The 14,019-nt window shown below is 59.6% G+C and overlaps 4 protein-coding genes across 4 annotated transcripts; 2 read left to right on the forward strand and 2 right to left on the reverse strand.

Annotated features, from left to right (window-relative positions):
* Window positions 1-119: 119 nt before the first annotated feature.
* VDAG_00051 (RING-15 protein) lies at window positions 120-2,135 on the reverse strand (the record flags this gene model as incomplete). Its single annotated transcript, XM_009651428.1, has 1 exon — window positions 120-2,135. The coding sequence occupies one exon, from the start codon at window positions 2,133-2,135 to the stop codon at window positions 120-122; it is 2,016 nt and encodes a 671-aa protein (XP_009649723.1).
* A 1,626-nt stretch (window positions 2,136-3,761) lies between these two features.
* VDAG_00052 (dihydroorotate dehydrogenase) lies at window positions 3,762-4,820 on the forward strand (the record flags this gene model as incomplete). Its single annotated transcript, XM_009651429.1, has 1 exon — window positions 3,762-4,820. One exon carries the CDS (start codon window positions 3,762-3,764, stop codon window positions 4,818-4,820), a length of 1,059 nt encoding a protein of 352 aa, XP_009649724.1.
* A 225-nt stretch (window positions 4,821-5,045) lies between these two features.
* VDAG_00053 (FAD binding domain-containing protein) lies at window positions 5,046-6,795 on the reverse strand (the record flags this gene model as incomplete). Its single annotated transcript, XM_009651430.1, has 2 exons — window positions 6,261-6,795; window positions 5,046-6,201 (listed from the first exon to the last, which is right to left on the reverse strand). Exons 1-2 carry the CDS (start codon window positions 6,743-6,745, stop codon window positions 5,046-5,048), a joined length of 1,641 nt encoding a protein of 546 aa, XP_009649725.1. The 5' UTR covers window positions 6,746-6,795.
* Window positions 6,796-8,491: 1,696 nt separating this feature from the next.
* Window positions 8,492-10,552, forward strand: VDAG_00054 (choline-phosphate cytidylyltransferase). Its single transcript, XM_009651431.1, has 4 exons — window positions 8,492-9,180; window positions 9,252-9,602; window positions 9,665-10,082; window positions 10,139-10,552. Exons 1-4 carry the CDS (start codon window positions 8,687-8,689, stop codon window positions 10,304-10,306), a joined length of 1,431 nt encoding a protein of 476 aa, XP_009649726.1. The 5' UTR covers window positions 8,492-8,686; the 3' UTR covers window positions 10,307-10,552.
* Window positions 10,553-14,019: the final 3,467 nt, after the last annotated feature.

The raw sequence follows: 14,019 nt of genomic DNA on the forward strand, positions 1-14,019 counted from the left end.
CGGGACAGCCGTCGTTCTCTGTAGTTGTAACAAATGTCAAAGTGGGCGGGGAGAGGCCGAGTGGCCCCGGCAAAAGTGCAGGAAAAGGAACAGTAAGGCAGGAAGGGATGAAAACAAGTCTAATTGCCCCTCCGGCCGCCGGTGCTCATTAACGTGATCTTCTGCTTCTTCTTCTTGCCCTTGCCGCCTCCTCCGCCTGCGGCCGCTCCGGCCTTGCTGGGACCGCCACTGCTCTCCGGAGCGCCGCTGGGGCCGGGTTCGAGGCCAAAGGCCTCCATCTGGAAGTGGAGCTCCGCGGCGCCGAGAAAGTCGTCGTCCTTGAGCCAGCCGTCGTCGGTGCCGACGCCGGCTCCGTCGATGGGACCGAATTCGGGTGACGTGCCGGAGATGGCCGGTGTGCCCCAGACGGTGCGGACGGCCGAGGGGCTCGTCGAAAGGTCGGCCAGCTGGCCGAAACCCTGTCGCGGCTCCGGGGGCGTCGTGCCGGCGTGGTGGGCGGCGGCGCTGTTGAGGGGTTGAAAGTCGGCCGAGTTGAGCGAGGGGACATTATCCTCGTCAATGGGGTCGTACTGGCGGCGGGTGCCTGTTGAGCTGCGCATGGCGGCGGCCTCGAGGCGCTCGGCCTGTAACCTCTCGCGGTCCTCCTGGGCGGCCTTGTCGCGGTTGCGCTTCCTCCGCTTCTCAATGTCGCCGGCGAACTTGTCGAGGATCTCCGCGGGGACGATATCGGTCCAATCGCACTCGAGGAAGCTAATGACGCAGCCGTAGGGGAGGTGGCCGAGGTACTTGGCCCGTTTCCGCTGGGCGTCGTCGAGGACGTGGCCGGTGGAGATGTGCTCGACGCGCGGGAGGAGGGTGGAGGGGAACGCTGAGAAGTCGCCATACTTTGTCTTTAAGATGCGAATATCTAGTGCTGATAGATAGAGATGTGGCTGGGATGCGTAGAAGAAGAAATCGGGCTGCACCACCCTGGTCTGGCCTGCATCTTTTGAGCTGGCAGCGGGCAGGGCGGCCTGCTCACCGAGGTCCTTGATCTTGTCCCTCGCTGTGATGATGGCGCGGATGGCCTTTTGTGTCCACTCGTCATCCTCGTGATAGAGGAGCTGGTCCTCCGTCTCCTGCTTCTGCAGAGCCTGGATCTCCTCGTCGTACTGCTCGGACATGTACCCAGCGGTGCCCTTGATGATCCTCGCATAGTCTAGGACGTTGGCAGCAAAATGCCAGGGGATGTCGTCGGCGGCACCGAGGGCTTCGGCGCCTCCCTCTCGAGGCAGGGCAAGTGTGGATTTCGCCGACCTTGCCATGAGCCTGAGGACGACATCGTCGCCGACTCGGGGGAGTGGGCTCTCCTGGCCGGCGTAGAAGCGGACGGGGCGAGTCTCGTGGAGATAGACGCTGTCCTCGCAAATGGGGCATTTCTTCCACCGCGCGCCTCTGTTGTTCTTCGTATCATCGTCGCTCGCGCTCATGAAGCGAATGAGGCATGGCAGACAGAATATGTGGCCGCACTTGGCCATCCTCGGGGCGACGGGCTCGGACAGGCAGATGGGGCAGCTCGTGGCCTGGGACTCGGCCGAGGCCAGAATCTGGAGGACGTCGCCCCATTGTAGGTGTTCGTCGGCGTCGACGGCCTGGGTGGCGTAGCTGCCCTCGGGCGAGACGACGAAGCGGTAGTTCGCATGCACGTAGCGGGCCTTGTCGGCGGCGTGGTGGCCGGATCCGGGACCCCAGGTGGGATTGCGGCGGTAGCTCCTCGAGTGGGAGGAGTGGTGGTGGGTGTGGAGGTGATCCTGGTAGTGACGAGAAGGCGTGCTGTAGTTCAGGAGATGGGTGATGGATGTCTGGCCACGGCGGCTCGAGGCGTTCCGGACGGCTCGAATCTCGGCCATGTCGTCATCGTCATCCAGCGTGGAGTTTTGTCGTGGCTGGCCAAAGCCAGCGGGTCGGCGTTGGTTCTTGTGCTGTTTCCTGGCGGCCTGTGCCTTGCGGGCGTTCGTCTGGATGATGGAGGGGCTCGTCTGGTTCGGGCGGCGGGTCGACTCAAAACTCGAAGGGGCGGGGCCGGGCTGGACGGCAGGAGAATGGGATGTCGAAGCGGAGAGGGACTTGCCCGTAATCGAAGGCGTCGAGCTCATGTTCGAGCAGAAAGGGTCGCAGGCGTTTGCTGCCGATGGACGCCGTCTGTTGTCGATGGACGCCGTCTGTTGTCGATGGACGCCGTCTGTTGAGCGAAGGCAATCAGAGGTCGTCGTCAACGGGGGATGCTCGGTTCGAGAAGAGGATGTCGGATGATGGGGGGAGTCTGGCGATCATCCGGGGTGTCACAGGCCGTCTCATCAGACAGTGAACCGGGGCGGGGCGTATCAGACGGTCGGCAAGCACACGCCACTCTGGGATGGCAAAGTTCGGCGATGGCAAGGCTTGGTGAGGTCCAGATCGGGTTGTGTGTATTGGTAAGGCGTGCGTTGGTAGGGGAGATAGGAATGGATCGAGACGGTGTCCAGCTGGCTGGAACCCCCCATGAGCAATGAGCAAATGGAGGTGGGGGAGCACGAGGAGGCGATCGAGGCACAAGAGAGAAAGAGAGAGAGAGAGTCATTCGGCGGGGCAAAGCAGAGTGGTCAGGCCTGGCACCTGCAGTGACAGCCTCGACTGCTGGAACGGCAGCGTTCCAGGGGACCGTCGACGTCGAGGGGATCGCTCGGCATTGCGGACGTTATGATCACGTGATTAACGTTGCCTCCAAGGTTCCTGCCTGACTTGAGCTGGCTACAAGCAGCTGGTGAATTATTCCCATGATGCACCCAGTCTACTACGCCTTTCCAAAATCGAGCACCATCACATTGATCCCATATCTCATCATGGTCTGTAGCTGTAGCTCGGTACCTGGGTCCGTCGAAGCAATGCCCGGATGAGAGCTGCAGGGTACTTTCGCGTACCAGCGATGTGACACCCTTTCTCAGCCCTCTCGAGGCAGAAGTTGCAAGAAATGGCCAACGATCAGAAGAAGAAGAAAAGCAGCATCAGCACAACATGCGATATTTCATATTCTCACTATTCTGCTGCACAGCATCCCGTCAAACAGTTGCATCGGGGTATTCATCAGAGGCCACGAGATCGACTCATCTGCTACCAAGCTTGATACACGCCAAGCTGCCACCACCACCAGCCAGTGTCAGTCAATATGACAGGTCAGCAGCTCCATCAATAGAACGATGGCCACCTACACATGCAATTCACCCAGTATACTTGTCACATGTCGCAGTCGAGGCAGAGAGCGAGCGAGCGAGCGTGTGTGTCCAGGAGGAGGACGCGACGCGCATGTCGCCATGATGTCATGATCCAAACCCACCTCACGCAGCCCAAACCTGGAAACTGGTGCTCCGCGAGCTGCGGCGCTCTCCTTTCATCCATGCATCCATCGTGGCCGCGCTCGACTGGGACGATCTAGAGACAAATCAGGACGCTCACATGGATGGATCCTGCCGATATACTGGGATACGCACAAGGATAAGTGGGATTGGCACAGCGAGCAGACCCCGCGGTTGAGCGCCTCGCGATAAACTCGTCCCACCACTACATCATGTCGGCCGCGCCCTGACAGCCGCTTGTCAATTCCTCTCTCTTCTCTTCGTCCTGCCATCGCATTCTTCAGCTTTTCTTCTCCTTCTCGAAAGGCGTCAGTCTTTCAAAAACTGCCAAGACGTGAACAGCCAACCTTCATCATACCCATCCCACCACAATCGCCAGTCGAGCCAACAATGTCTGCAATGGAAGGCGACCCGCCCCCCGAGCTCACCATCACCCCGCCTCTGCTCAATTCGGCGAACCCATGGGCCACCACGCTTGAAGACCTGCAGGCCATCTTTGACAGCCCGCACACGGGCGCCATCACGACGCGCACAACGCTCCTCGACGGCTTCGAACACGACGACGCCGTCCACCAGTATGCCTTCTTCTCGCCAACAACCTCGCTCGCCAGCTCCTCTGCGCGCCAGAGGGCCAAGGGCGAATCAGCCCCGGCCACCAACCCGCAAGAACACGCCGCGACGGTCAACAACCTGGGCTACTCGCCCTACCCCCTCTCCAAGTACCTTGCCTTCCTCAAGAAGATCCACAAGACGGTCGACAAGAAGTCACCGCAGCACCTCAAGCCCATCATCGTCTCCGTGACGGGCACCCCGCAAGAGATCCGGCGGTGCTACGACCGCCTCGACGCGTTCCAGGACGAAGTGCCCAACCTCACCATCGCCATGGAGATCAACCTCTCGTGCCCCAACATAGCCGACGCCCCGCCCCCGGCCTACACGGCCGCCAGCCTCAAGGCCTACCTCGACGTCTTGCCGGCGGCCCCGGACCTCCCCGTCGGCATCAAGACGCCGCCCTACACCTACGCCACCCAGTTTGCTGACCTGCTCGACATCCTGCGCAAGAGCTGCATCGTCGTCACCCGCTCCTCCCTCATGAAAATCCCCTGCCGCCTGAGCTTCATCACCACCTGCAACACCCTCGGCGCCTGCCTCGTTCTCGGCCCCGACGGCAAGCCCGCCCTGCCCGGCGACGGCCTCGGCGGCATGGCCGGCCCGCCCCTGCACCCCCTCGCCCTCGGCAACGTCCGCACCATCGCCCGCATGCTGAAGGGCTGGCCCGAGACCAAGCACGTCAGCGTCATTGGCGTCGGCGGCGTCGGCGATGCCGAGGCCTACCGCCGGATGAGGAACGCTGGCGCCTATGCCGTCGCTGTCGGCACGGCGCTCGGCAAGGACGGCGTCGACGTGTTTGCGCAGATTGCCAAGGGGTTCACTGACAAGGAGAAATGAGGGGCGGGGTGGTGAACTGATTGAGGAAGCCGTCCGTCTCGGGGTTATCTATGGGTGTTCTTCATGGGATGTTGTGTCAAGTTTTAGCATATGGGAATTTGTTTGCATAATTGGCGAGCTTGGGGATAATAAAATATTCTCTACATTTTTCTGCCTCTTTTTGTTCAACTCTTCAACACGGTCGTCGCATCACCAGCACTCAGTCAAACCCAGACCAGCAAGCCCTCACTCGTCCTCTCCCGCGACGGGGAGACTGCGGAACCTGTTGCCCCTGGCCGTCACATAGTGCAGCTCGTCGTCAAACTCCTCGCCGCCTCCCTGGGACGACTTGCCCGGCAGGATATCCTCAATGGCCCACGCGATCCGCTCGGCGCCCGCCCTTGCGCCGCCGAGGTTGCCCCCTGCCGGCCCGAGCTGGAGGCCCGCGAGACGGCCCGTGACAAAGAACGGAATGTCGTCTGCCCACTTGAGGTCCTCGTTGATGGACGGCAGGCCTCCGTGGCCCTCGATCGGGTGCTTCGCCAGCATGTCCTGCAGATACGGCAGGTCAAAAAAGTTGGTCTCGATGCCCGTGGCGAAGTAGATGTAGTCAAAGTCCGGCATGGCGTGCACGGGGGGCGTCGTCTCGACGGACCACGTGCCCCTGTGCGCGTCAAAGGTGGCGCCGCTGATGCTCGTGTCGCAGCGCAGCTCGACGCGGCCGGCGGCCACGTGGTGTTTGAGTGTCTTGTGGTACGTCGGCGTGATGCTGCCGCCGTTGCGTGCCGCGCGGATGTGCTCGAGGCGCTCGGCGTCCGAGTCGGCGCCCCAGAAGTAGGCCTGCTCGACGTTGCGGAACTTGCCCATCCACGAGAGGTCGACGTCGAAGAGCTTGACCTTGCAAGGGCCGCGCATGAGGTGCCACACCTTTGTGACGCCGCGGCGGATGGCGAGGTCGGTGAGCTGGGCGGACGTGAGACCGCCGCCGACGACGAGGACGTTGGTGGGCTTGCGGGCAGCTATGCGGTCCTGCACCACGGTAGCAGGGAATTCCTTGATCTTCATGGCGTGGCAGACGTGGGGGGGCTCGGACACCTTGTCAGGACCAAGGCTGCTGAGTCCAGCAATGTTGGGGATGACAGGCTTGTTGGCCGGGCCGACGGCAAGGACGACGGCTCGAGCGTAATGTGTTCCCTTGTCTGATCGTACAGTGAACAGCTTCTCGTCTGGGGAGCTGATGTGGGCTGTAGGGTAGTCGACGTGCTGCACCATTTCTTTCCGCACGACATGGCCGCAGCCGTAACGGTCAGCAATGCTGTGGCAGTGTTGTAAAAAGAGTGAAGTCGGTGGAGTGAAGTAATCCTTGCGATCTCGCTCGTCAACGTCCACCACGGCATGGTGTCTGGTGCTGATTAGTCCGCAAGCCGAAAAAGCATTCGGCGATGATCTGGGGAAACTCACAATGGGTTGCGACACTTGGCCCGTGACCTTCTGAGATGTTTGCTCACTTCCTTGCCGACACAGTTCTTGAGCTCGAACAGCTCGTTCTCTCGACCTTCGTTATGGGCCATGGCGAGCAAGGCATCTCGGTCACTGGGATCAACATGCCAAAACATGGGGCTACGCAGGTGGTGGATGTCGAAAGCTGTGAACAGTGTCTTCCAGCGGTTCATGAATTCATTGCCAGTGCCGTCCAAGACCAGGGTGGAGTATTTGGGCGGCTCCTTGTCATGAGGCATGGCCTTTTGGGAAACACGGCCATTCCGCCTGTTCTTGAGAGCCATGCGTCGACCATGCTTCTTGACCCAGTGGTACCTCTGGTGCTCGTCATCGGTGAAAAGAGCCGAAGGCGAATGCTCGCAGAGACGTGAGGCCACTGCCAGACCGCAGGGTCCAGCCCCGACGATCAGCACGTCGTAGATGTCAGGTGTGTGAAGATCAGCCATGTTGAGAACAGCTGAAAGTCGGCAAGAGGGCAAAGAGAATACGAGCAGACACAATATAATACTCACTTCGTTGGCGAGAAAAGTTAGGGTATTCTACTGGAGTGGCAGTCTTGCTTGATATATGAGACAGGCCGCAGCGATGCGCCTGGCCATCTTCCATACAGAAGGCATCCGAACAACGCGGGGTCACAGAGCCGGCCACCTTGATGGCCAGGCCGGCGGCAATGAAGACCTCATATGGCAAGCAAGCAAGCAAGCAGCATGTAGATGAAAAGCTTTGTGCAGGGTCGAGCTCGGTTGGTTGTGGTGTTAGTGCGAGTCGTTCGCAGGCACGGCGGGGACCTTGATGGCCTCGACGGCGGTCCGATGCTGGACCCCGTGGAGGGTGGGGAAGAATGATCATGACGTTCGGTATAAGAATGGTGTATTTTTGCCGGTAGGCTCAGCTTGGTCTCTGTTCTTATCGTTTTCGTGTAGCAGAAGGCCAATCTCATCAAGCTGTTGTGAGCTGTCTGATTCAGGGGGAAGGGGGTTCAAGTAGGACATGACATTTGACGAGGTACGCTGAGGATGCCGAACGGATGGTCTCAATTTTCTTCTTCTTGTCTTCTGATTTCAAACTCGACGACAAGGAGATTCCAATCATCGTTCCAGCGGTTGATTCACGCATAGCGAATGATGGCGACGATGCTTCGACGAGGTCCAATGGTGGTTGCTTTACTGCAAGATAAGCTGCATGGAAGGACCGTGCTGCCGGCTTACCGAATCTGGCAGCTCGAGCACGAGCCTTGCTCAGGAACTGTTCGTCCCTGCTGAGCACTGCTGAGCAGCACAAGATACAGAGGAACGGGGCGAGCAATGTGAGCGAGGCGAGCGACGCATCGTGGAGCTGGTGAAGGTGTTATTACGGAACCAGAATCCACCTCGTGGGCCTGGGCTGAGCCAAGTGGACTGGGAGATGATGCAATACGAGGATCAAGCCACACTCCACCCTCAACAAGATGGCCTCATTCGCCCTCCAGCCACCCTAGACAGCACCGCCACAGGAAGAATGACGCCACACTTTCCCCGTGTTCAGGTGTTCAGGGCTACAGGGGGAGGGGCCATAATCTCAACAATCACAAGGATCACAAGCAACCAGGCAGCCAGGGTGGACAGGCGCATAGGGGGAAGTAGGGGAAGTACCTAGCAGAGGAGGAAGGGGGCGAGAGAAGGGGCAAGTCAGGGGAGGAAGGAGAGTTAGGTGGTACGGCTGCCACCTGCTTGACTTACTAACTAACAAGCCACAAGCTAGAAGCTCAGAGCTGGACGCTGGGAAGGGGCAGGGGAATTTCAGGAGTTCGGTTCGTGGCATGTACAGTCAATGTTGGCGACTTTCACATCTACGGGACCTCTTGGGCTGCCTCTTGACACCTTGCCATCTTGATGTCTTGATATTCTGACATCTCGACATCTCGCCTCCTTGTCGTCACTCTCCTGCAGGTCGATTGGATCAGCCGCACCCGCATCCCCAGCCCACTCGGCACCTGCAGCAAGAAACCCGCACATCAACACATCACTGGTCCGTCTGTCCAGACTGGAGGCGCGTTTTCCCGGGTTCACACGTCGCAGCCCATCCCTCCTTCGTCACCTTTCCCATCCCGTTCCTCCCAAACCAAGCTTTTCGGGCCCTCCTATTTCTTTCATCATCGTTATCCCAACCTGCTCCTCGACCATCCATCCCACCCCCAAACCAAGGAACGAGCCCTCCGCGACCACCTTTGAGCCAACCACCGGCCCATAGACATCATCGCCCTACTAGCTCCTGGAGCCCAATCGCAGCTGCAGACTCGCCCACTACCGCATCATCCCGACGGCCACACCACGCTTCTCCTGCAACCTGACAAAAGCCCTGCAGGCCCTGTTGACCCTACCCCTTGTTTCGTCCATCATAAACCCACAATGTCCTCGCCCTCGAACTCCTCCGCCGCCAGCAAGCGGAAGCGCAACAACGCCAATATGCCCGGCTCAAGCGACATGGTAGACTCGGGTCTCCAGGCCCCGTCACGCGATGCCTCGGGCGAAGAGGGCGACAGCACCGCTCCCGAATCCACCACCCTTGGCAACCGCAAGACCGACTCGAACTCTGCTGCCGCCCACCCGTCTAAGAGGCAACGCGCCAATTCGGATCGTGCTCACGAGTACGCCGACCACGTCGTCGATCCTGGTGAGCCCAGCGACACCACCGAGGCCAGCGTCGACATTGCCGAGCGCGTCGGTCGCACCAAGGTTCGCAAGCCTACCTTCAAGGATGGCTTTCCCACCAGGGAGGCCGAGGGCATGGCGCCTCCGCCTTCTGGCATTGTGCACCCCGTCGGCTTCAGGACCAACGACCCGCCCGTCGGGCGACCTGTGAGGGTGTACGCCGACGGCGTCTTCGATTTGTTCCATCTTGGGTATGTTTCTCCTCCACCAATCGACCCCTACCACGTGAACATCGGCGCTGACCAAAGACCTCTTCATCCAGCCACATGCGACAGCTCGAGCAGGCCAAAAAGACCTTCCCCAACACATACCTCCTCGTCGGCGTCACTGGCGATGTCGAGACCCACAAGCGCAAGGGACTGACCGTTCTCTCTGGCAACGAGCGTGCCGAGACGCTGAGGCACTGCAAGTGGGTGGACGAGGTCATTGACAACTGCCCCTGGATCGTGACGACGGAGTTCCTTGAGAAGCACCAGATCGATTACGTTGCGCACGACGATCTTCCCTACGGCGCCGACGAGGGCGACGACATTTACAAGCCGATCAAGGAGCAGGGCAAGTTCCTTGTAACCCAGCGCACTGAAGGCGTCAGCACCACGGGCATCATCACCAAGTCAGTACCCATTACAGCCAGATGTACTAGTATGGCTCCGAGCTGACCACATTTTTTCTTAGGATCGTCCGCGATTACGAAAAGTACATTGCCCGCCAATTCAAGCGCGGCGCCTCACGCCAGGAGCTCAACGTGAGCTGGCTCAAGAAGAACGAGCTGGATCTCAAGCGCCATGTCCAGGATCTGCGCGATAACATCCGCACCAACTGGTCGACGACCGGCCAGGAGCTCAGCCGCGAGCTGCGTCAGTACTGGCCCGCCTCGCGTCCGCAGAGCCCCGCGCCGTCGGTGCGCAACTCTCTCGCCCCGAACGGTTTCTACGGCCCGAACGACGGCATCCTGCCGCCCGGCTCGGCTGCCAACGCGGCAAAGTCACGTCTCAGCATCGACGTTCCGCCGACAACGCCAGGAGGCACGCCGGTTGGCGACCAGTTCATCAGAGGTTACACACTGGGACTCATCGGCGGTGTTCGTTCTTGGGTGCGTCACGATGGAAACTCTCATGAAGACTTGGTGCACGTGCTGACCCGCTACAGATGACCAACCGCCGCAGAGGCGACCAAGACAGCCCCAGCCACCGCAACAGCGATGACGATTCCGAAGACAGCGACTCTAAGAGCCCTCGCGGGCGGTTCGTCGTCCCCCAGACGTCGACAACATCGGCAACCCCACCAGCCGTTTCCGTGTCGACCCCCCAACAATAATGAGTGCGAACCTAATCATGGAGGGAGGGCTTTTACTGGAGAGGAGAGTGGGAAAGAGATGTCATCCTAAACCGTGTAGCAGTACAAGAAAAGTTTGCGTGAGAGATTGGGTGTACACGGGGCGTTGATGGCAACAAGGGAAGAGACTCTCGCAGGAACATGTTCCTCGGGTAGGCCAGAGTCTTTGCGACGAACATGCTACAGTTTATTTTGTCTTTTTCAAAATGATTTCCGTTCATCTTTCTGCTTCGGGAAATGTGGGTTGCTAGTGAGCGAAAGGGGATGAGAGAGAGAGAGAGAGAGAGAGAGAGAGAGAGAGAGATGTCCCATCTTGACCAAGTGTACAGCAGCGAAACAAGACAACGATCAGATCCACGATCTCGTAACGGCCCGGGCCGCGCGACCTAGGTCCCCAATCAGGCCACACGCCACGCTGGCCCGAACGAGATGGCAAGGCAGCAAACGAGGCTGAACTGGCCGGTCTCGATTTCACCCCACGCACCCGGAAGAGCAGCAGGATCAAGCGACCGCTTGTCGTCTCCGACTGTCCCGTTTTCCGTTTCCTCTTCCCGCCCCCCGTGTAGCGGGAAGAAATCTCGCGCATTGTTGCTTCTTTTTTTTTTTCTCCTTTTGCCGCGAAGCAGGCCGGCTGCCGGGGTCCGCGGCCGCTTCGCCCCAAGCTGAACGCCCCCAACAGCACCGGTGGCATGACTCCTGGGCATCAGCTGGCAGAGAGGGACGACAGAAAGACGGCCTGGGCCTGGTACCGCGGCCGGGCGGTCAGGGATCTGGCCAACGGATACACGATGAAAAGAGTCTACCGTTGATGCCCGGGGGTAGTCCGTTTCTTGTTTCTTGGGGAGGGGGGGTGTCAAACTCGACGCTCGACGCAGCTGATGTCGTCGAATGCAGCTGGATGAAATCCTGGAGGGGAACCATGTGCAGTCTGGACCTGCGTTTGTTTCGTGTTTCAGAAGCGGCCCCAACGAGAGGCCTTGGTCCGGACGAACACGGCGACGATGCATGTACAGGGGATTTGGGCATGGCAAAGTGCCGAGAAAGGTTGTGATCCTTGAGAAGCGAGGCGATGGGACGAGGGGGACGATGTTGGTCCACGGCGCAGACGTGGGCATGGGCGGGCGCTCAGCAGGAGACGAGCGAGAGCCAGGACGGGGTGTTGGCGGATTCCGTGGGTGGGATGATGCGAGGCATAGCGGTATGGGCACGTTCATACTGACCTGTTCTCGGACTCGGTATTTCGTTGCCCTTGGTTGTGACGCTGTTGGTGATGGGCGTGTGCCTGCTTGCCTAGGTACCTGCCTGCCTACCCGCCATCTGTCATGTCACGTCCTCGGCACGATGGCGGGAAGGTCGCAGGATGCGGGGCATCGCCGGTGCTGCCTGCTGCCCGTGCTGCACGTCCTTGCTGAAGAAACCGAGAGCGTGCGTGTTGCAGAATCGAGGGAGGCATCATGTTCGGCGGCCTTCCGAGCCGTCCGAGGCCCTGTCACGGATCTTCTGCTCCCCATCGCTACATACCTTACCTATCGACTTTGGCTTGCTCGGCGCGAATATTGTCGACTTGGGGGTGACGTTTGCACTTGCACCCGCGCAGTCCAACACTACCTAGATTTCATAATGGTGACAACGCCCTTTACGCCCTTTGTCCACTCCACTTGCGAGTCGACCGTTTACGTCTTTTCTGCTGTTGGTCACCTCTGTCGCGACTCGAGATGCTTGTCACTGGGATGACACTACGCCAGACTCATCGGTCCGCAGTTGGTGTGTTTCGGGCGCCCTCGTGACGCAAGGGCGATCCCGTTGGCTGCTCATCATCCTCGACACACATGGAGCCACGGCAGATGGGGGAGAGTTGGAGCGATTTTCCCTGGCCACAAGGCCGGTCGCGGCAAGGAACCGCAGACCACCGGATCGGTCCGTTGTCCGCAGGCCCCTCTTGTGCATGCTGGGGCTTTCCATCCCGTTGATCCCATCGTTTGCCACCGCCAGACATGCCGCCACTGAGCGTCGCTATCACGAAAAGAAGAAGAGGGGGAAAAGGCTCCGCCGCCAACGGGCGAGAACAACCCGCATTCTACCTCGACAGGTCACAGTGGACCTTTCAACCGAGTCCGCGGCGAGCGTGCTTTGTGCCCCCAAAAACAGACAATCGTACGACCGGATGGCGGAAATAGCTTCTCTTTCACGGGCTATGTGTCCAAACCGGGAGCGAGCTGAAGCAGAGGGATGGTGCAGGCGCATGGAAGCGAGGCCACGACCGCGTCTTCTGGTGCGTTTCAGATGTCGAGGCGTGGGAGAAGCAGGTTACCCGCCTCTCGCTGGCCCGTTTTTGGGTCTGGAGAAATGTCGCAGGATCTTGGCTGGGCGAGGAATACAACCCGTCAGTGGCGTGCAGGGACGGAAGCGGGAGCGAGATCCATGAACGGGTATTTCTGCTGCAGGTGTATTTCGCCCTCGCGTGGGTAGGATCACGGTGCAGAAAGCTTCCGGGCGGCGCGCGAACGGCGAAGCACGACGGCTGGGATGCCGCGATGCCCATGACAGCCCTAGGAAGGAGCAGCGCCGTAAGGGGGGGCAGCAGAGCAAGACGAGAGAAAGGCAAGATATTCTGAGCTGCCTATGCGCGTAAACGCAAGCGCGAGACTTGGCTGAGAATAGGCACCTCGCGCTTTTCCCCGCGTACCTGAACCTTTGCCTGAGCACCAATGTGGTCCGAGGCGCTAAACTTGGGCGCTCCTGTGGACGGTTACGCGCGCAAGCGACTCGCATGGGGGGGGGGGGGGGCTGTGTCTGGGAAGTCTGGGGTGCCGCTGATCTGTGAGGTGTGTCGGGGCGACGTTCTGTTCAGGGAGAGGCTATGCACCAACCGCCGCGCCTTTGGCAGGGAGTGTCGATAGTCAGAGCCTCCCGGGGGGTTCAAATCTGCATCTGCAGCGTGAAGGACCCCAAAAGGTACCTCTAAGCCAAGGCAAGCAACGCAAGCAAGGCACCCACCCGCCTTGCTTCTGGGCATACATATATGCCCAGTTGGTTGTTTTTCCAGTTGGCGCCGTCCTCTCTCTGCTCAAGTCAATCGCATTTGGCGAACCGGTCGAGATTGAAAGCTAGATGGGGGGCTGCATCTGATCCTTCACGGCTTTGGGTTCGTTGGATTTTGCCGAATGCAGGAACACAACAGACATGGGCGGACAAAGTCCCAGAGTCAGAGGCTCGTTGGCGAGGGGCAAATCTCGCAGCCGGTTGGCGCGAGATGACCGGCACTCAGACTCGGGCTATGGGCAGAATGCAAGGGAAAATGACTTTCGCTCGATCAATTCTCTCGATGCGTGCTCTGAAGCCACCATCTCAGCATGGGCTGTTGGGCTTCCTCGGTGCCAGAAACATTTGAGGGGTTTGACGATGCATTCGTCGCCCAACAGCACATCTTCCCATCCGAGCCAAATGCCGTGAGTGAGTCAAGAAGAGGTCCCGACGGATGACAGCATGACTGGAAAATGGTGGCACAGGACAAGCTGTAGGTAGGGCTGCTCACGACCGGTGCGATGTCCCGCTTCTCCGACGGCTCATCGTCGGACAGGCACCGCCATGATTTGAAAATTGCATGTCCCCTTACAAGGTAGGTACCCGAACCGCTCGGACGGCATCACGCGTGGTTCTTTTGCTTCCATTGAAAGCTGCTGCTTCAAGTCGAC

This window comes from Verticillium dahliae, genomic scaffold (assembly GCF_000150675.1).
Source record: "Verticillium dahliae VdLs.17 supercont1.1 genomic scaffold, whole genome shotgun sequence".
Lineage (NCBI taxonomy): Eukaryota > Fungi > Ascomycota > Sordariomycetes > Glomerellales > Plectosphaerellaceae > Verticillium > Verticillium dahliae.